General features: G+C 42.5%; 1 protein-coding gene across 1 annotated transcript; it reads right to left on the bottom strand.

Moving 5' to 3' along the window:
* Nucleotides 1-213: 213 nt before the first annotated feature.
* Nucleotides 214-3,765, bottom strand: LOC134476788 (paired-like homeodomain transcription factor LEUTX). The gene is made up of 3 exons (XM_063252443.1): nt 3,750-3,765; nt 1,546-1,697; nt 214-600 (listed from the first exon to the last, which is right to left on the bottom strand). The coding sequence occupies exons 1-3, from the start codon at nt 3,763-3,765 to the stop codon at nt 214-216; spliced, it is 555 nt and encodes a 184-aa protein (XP_063108513.1).
* Between the last annotated feature and the right edge of the window lie 1,873 nt (nt 3,766-5,638).

Genomic DNA, 5,638 nt, shown 5'->3' with positions numbered 1-5,638 from the left:
ACTGAAAAGATTGGAGGGAGAATTCAAAACACTCAGAAACAGGCAACATTGACAGTGACATGGCTATTTTATTGCCTTCTATGAAATGACAAGGCCTCAAAGCAATGCTGCAAAAATGGAAATCAGTTGGTAAACATGCTTGACAATGTAGGCTTGTGTCCAAAGTTGTGGGTGTCATGAGTCCCTCTGCCCATCAGCACCATGCTCACTGCTTCACGACAGGCAGCCTGGGGGGAGGTATATATCTAGACTGCTGGGATCATCTTCTTCAGGCAGATAATACATTTCTACAAGTTTATCTGTGTCATCAATGTCAAAATCTTCGACGTACTGTCCCTGAGTTCCATCAGGTTGACTTTGGAATGATGAACCAAACACAGAGGCTCCGTGTCTTCTACTGATATCTTTCTCAAAATGCTCTGGTCGGTCACAGACATGGTCATCTGAAATGGAAGAAATCGATGAACAACTTGCAACAGGACTTTGTTGGACCTGCTCCTTCTTTTCTGAAGAGGTCTGTGTGGATGTTCCGGGCAAAGAAGCTAGCTTCATTTTTAGCTGATCTTTCTTCCGTTTGCTACGCTGGTTCTTAAACCAGATCTACAGGGAAGAGAGAAGCAGTTCAATAAATGGGTATGAACCGAAAGCTTTATTTTCCTGTTCCCTAGGATGTGAGGTTTTTGGGTCAGAAAGGTGATCTCCAATTGCTGTGGACTGATCTGAACAGGGGAAGTACTTTATATCCTGTGCTGTTCTGGTTCCCGGAGGGTAAAGGGGGTATTGGGTTTTACTGGCAATGCGTAGAGTAGGAAGGGGCAAACTCTAAATGCCGAAGGGTTAAACAAAGGGTGCTGCGTGTAGTTCTGCATTAGTGGTTGCTCACAATTTTGCAAGAATACATTGCAATGACTGAGAGCAAGGAATGGGAATGGAGCTTGTGTTGCTTCAGCTCCATGAAGGGATTTTGCCCTCACTACCTTGACAAAGGATAGGAAGACATCAGAATGAATTTGAATGTTCTGACTGAGCAGTATCTAGATATCTACCCGCTGTGTTTGTATAAAGACACACTGGGTTTGGTGTTTCTCTTCTAAGGAATGGTATGGAGAAGAAGTCCACTTTAAGATGTGAAGCCTGATGAGAAGTAATTTGTACTCAGAACCTGGGCTTCGGAGGGACTAACACCCAGCCCCAGGAAGTGCCTCAATTCTTGAGCACTAGGTTGCCCATTACAAGAGTGTGCTGCTAATCGGAAAACAACCCAAAGGGCAAGATCTCAGATCCAGATTCAAAGGGTCCCAGGCAGTGTGCTGTGGATCAGTTAAAATCTGGCTCTTGCACTTATTACTTGAGGAAGACAAGTCTTTTGGGTCAGCCTCAGTCTGCCTCCAAAAGTGAACATGGGTGAAGTGAAAATATGCCATATTACACCCCTGTCCAAATGCACTGCACCTGGCAAAGTATGGGACTTGTATGCTGGTGGTTGAAAGCGTGTGGCTTTCTGGGTCAGGTGTACCACCTAGAGACACACACTCAGGTACTTACTTTTATCACCGTTTCATCAACATTGATTTTTGTAGCTAATTCTTTTGTAACATCGTGCCCTGGATGATTGTTCTTCTCAAAGGCACTCAGCAGTACTGAGCGTTGTGATGGGGTAAAGTCAGTTCGTGGCTTGCGCCTGTATTCTATCTTGTCTGCAGAGGGAAGAGACAAAGACTTGCATGAAAGCACTATCCACACGGAAAGGGCAAAAGCATGTGTTATAATCATAGCCAAATGTGCATTTCATGCTTGGCCCAAAGAGTTCACCCATGGAACCACATTCCTCTCTAGCTCCAGGTACCCTGTTTCTTAATGGGAGAGAATACAGCATTGGGGTAAGAGTAACAGTAGACTCAGGGTTTCACAATGCTCAAGCAGTACTTGAGACCCTGGTACACTCAGCATTCATACTCAGAGGTCCTTGCAGACCCTAAAGAGCTGGCTACTGATTTGGTCATTTCTTCGTGGGATCTGTGTGGCTATCAGCTAAGAAGCAGAATGCATGCTGATTCTCTCCTCTACTGGCTCTGTCATTTAGAGACCTGCTGTCCTCATCGTTTGCTTCTGTTTCTCTAGGGTAAAATGGTGCCACATAAATCGTAGACATTGCAAAGTTGTGAATTTCCAAAGAAGTAAGTTTAGTGTACAGTATTTGTGCAGAATAGGAGCTTATCCTATGGTTTCAAACATCTAATACCTTGTTACCCAGTAATACTTAATGTGATGGCAATCCATATTCCATGGTCTCTTCTATTTATAAGAGAATTTGTTTTCCCACATTGCTAAGCGGGCACACACAAACTCAAACCCACGCCTTCATGCATCCACGCACACACTGCACCCAAACTGCCAACATGCTGCCTAATTCTCCTTCAGTGAACATAAATGATCCAATACATAGATGTTTTACAATATTTTAAGAATTGGCATCGAAATCACAAGCTCGCTCTGGCCAGGCAAGCGCTGGGCCACTGAGCTGGATCCCCAGGACCACAGAGTTTTACAAAAACATTTTTCCATTCCTGTCTGACCAAAGTGGGCATTGTTGAAAATTTTGAAGCATGGTATTCAAGGAGTGATAGAGACAGAGATAGATAGAGCAAAATAGAGCTCGAGACAGAAAAAGGAAACTGAGCAGGAAAAGGAGGGTGGCAGCAGGATAAACTCTAAGTTTATTAAATAAATAGCCAGGGGTTTAGCTCAGTCACATAAGAGTCTGTCTGGCAAGTATGAGGTCCTCAGTTTGATCACGTTACCACACCACAAAAGAAAATCAAAAACAAACACTCCAACATTAAATTGCCAGTTTCATATTACTAGAATATATTGCACACATATATCTAAAATGCCTTGAAAATACAAAAAATCAGATGGGGCATGTATCCTTGGAAATGAGTACAAAATAGAAGATTTGGAAATGATATCAACCAAAGTAGTGCAAAGCTGTGCGTAGTGGTGCACACCTGTAATCCCAGCCTGCCTCGGCCAAAGCAGTGAATTCAAGCCCAACTTGGACTAAGCAGTAAGACCCTCCCTCCAAGGGGCCAGTGATTTAGCTGGGCGGCCCAAGGGCTCCTTTGGGAAACACAAGAATTGAACTTCAATCCCTGCTACAAAAAAAAAAAAAAAAAAAAAAAAAAAACACCAGAAACAGCAACAAAAGAACTCTATTCCTAATCACACGAGAAAAATCCAAAAGCAAATCAAACCAACAAGAAAAACCCTCAAAAATAAAAATTATTGGTGTATGTGGTAGCCCATTCTTCTAATTCGAACACTTAGGAGACTGAGGCAGAAGGATCCGTTCGAGTTCCAGGTCTGCTGGGCTATGGAACCAAGTTAAGGGCAAGCCTATCTAGAGAGTGAGATCCTGACTCCAAAGAAACAAAGATTCTCCAAAGCAAAAATATACGTTTTAACAAGTCTTATAAATACAATGCTCAATAACGTTCATTAGTTTGACAACTTCAAACTTTAAAATACATAGACTATAGAATTTTAAGGAAACAAACCTGCAAGCAGGTATCTGCAACAAACCTAACATATCAAATTTCAATGTGTAGATGGCGACAAGGATTATTCTACTCAGCCCCTGGAGAAAAAATTCATGGAACCCGGGAAGCACCACAAAGTCCTTGCATCTCTCCCAGGGTTCCCCCACTACCAGCCCCTCAGCTCCACCTTCCCAGAATGCCTCGACTTACCTGGTTTCCTGGACATGGCAGCTGCAAGACAGTGCTTGCGCACGACCAACTGTACCACCTATGGCTCCTCAGTTTACCTGCCTGAAGCCTTGGACTGCCTGGCTTAAATAGTGTGTTGAGGTAGCCACACCCCCTCCTTAATCCACCCTACACATTCCAGGCCCAATTTTTCCATAATCCAAGTGAGAGGGTGTGTGTGTGTGTGTGTGTGTGTGTGTGTGTGTGTGTGTGTGTGTGTTTGTCTGTGTGTGTCTGTGTGTGTGTCTCTGTCTGTTGCTCACTCTGGCTGTCTCCAAACCGAGGCCACTGATGGTGAACTTTTAAGATTGAAGTCTCGAGTCTGCAGAGGAGGAGCTGGGCAGATTTGGGGTGCCTGCATCGGCCTCTCTGCCTGTCTGGAGGACTGTGGATATCTCTGCAACCAGGGAGGGTCCACAGGTTCCTGAAGCACTGCGGCCTGTGGTGAGTACCCTAAGCCGGCTGCGATTGAAGAACTGTGGAGCTTCCAAGGGGCAGGTGGGTGCACAGTGTCCCTGAGGCCCAGCTTGTCTGGAACTTCAGAGCTCTGAGCAGGCAGAGGAGGGCCACTGGTTCTGTAGGCCCAATGGCTTGGGGTAGCGTGCTGCCAAAGTCTCAGTAGCTCCAAACATAGAAGGGGATTTTCAACAGATCCTGAGGAAGCTTTCAAATAACACTTGAAACACAGAAATATAGGAAAATGACAAAACGAAAGACCAAATTACAACCTCAAACCTCCAGCCCATCTCAAGAAACCCTAGGAGTGATGTATATAGAAGAAAATATATCCCATCAACCTCATATATCAGACACAATAGCCACTGAAATTGACAAGCAACTCCAGGAAGCTTTAAAGAAATTCAAACTCGAAATAATCTCCCAGATAAAAGAAGAAATGATAAAAGAAATGAAAGAGATTCTAAATATATCTAAAGAAAACACAGATAAAAAATTGGAGGAACTAAACAAAAAGATAGAATCCCTAGACGAGCAATATAAGAAACAAACAGAATACATAATGCAGATGCACAGAGATATACAGGAAATAAAAAACTCCACTGAAAGTTGTAAGAACCGCCTTAATGAAAGTGAAGATAGAATTTCAGACCTTGAAGACAGGATTGCAGCTAGTGAACAGGAAAGGAAAGATCTTTTGAAAATAACAAGGAATCAGGAAACAACAATTCAACAACTGCAAGACGATGCAAAGAAGAATAACATAAGAATGATAGGGATTAATGAAACAGAGGGAGACAACATGAAGGATGTCAGGAGGATATTTAGAGAAGTAATAGCTGAAAATTTCCCAAGCATGAGATCAGAAACTGACATCAGGATTAGTGAAGCATATAGAACTCCAATAGTCATAACCAAAATAAAACTACACCCAGACATATAATAGTCACCATCCCAGAAATCCAACACAAGAATAGATTATTAAAAGCTGTCAGAGAGAAAAGACAGATCACTTATAAAGGAAAACCTATCAGAATCACAGCAGACTTCTCAGCACAAACGATAAAGTCAAGAAGAGCATGGAGTGAAGTATTCCAGATCCTAAAGCAAAATGATTTCCAACCAAGACTGATATATCCTGCAAAACTATCATTCAAAATAGATGGTGCAATAAGATACTTCCATGACAATGAACAGCTGAAGAACTTCATGAACACCAAACCAACCCTGCAAAAACTATTGAAAGACAGTTTAGATACACAAAGGAAAAAACCACTAAGCAAAGCAAATAATTAAATAGAACAGAAAGATAAAGATGCAACAGCAGAGAGATAACATTCCTACAATTAACCAGCATTTAACAGTAATAACCATTAATGTAAATGGTCTCAATGCACCAATCAAAAGAAACAGAC

The sequence above is a fragment of the Cavia porcellus genome, unplaced genomic scaffold (genome assembly GCF_034190915.1).
Source record: "Cavia porcellus strain 051 isolate PalLab524CR breed Dunkin Hartley unplaced genomic scaffold, mCavPor4.1 scaffold_7, whole genome shotgun sequence".
NCBI lineage: Eukaryota > Metazoa > Chordata > Mammalia > Rodentia > Caviidae > Cavia > Cavia porcellus.
This window is presented reverse-complemented; position numbering and strand designations above follow the sequence as displayed.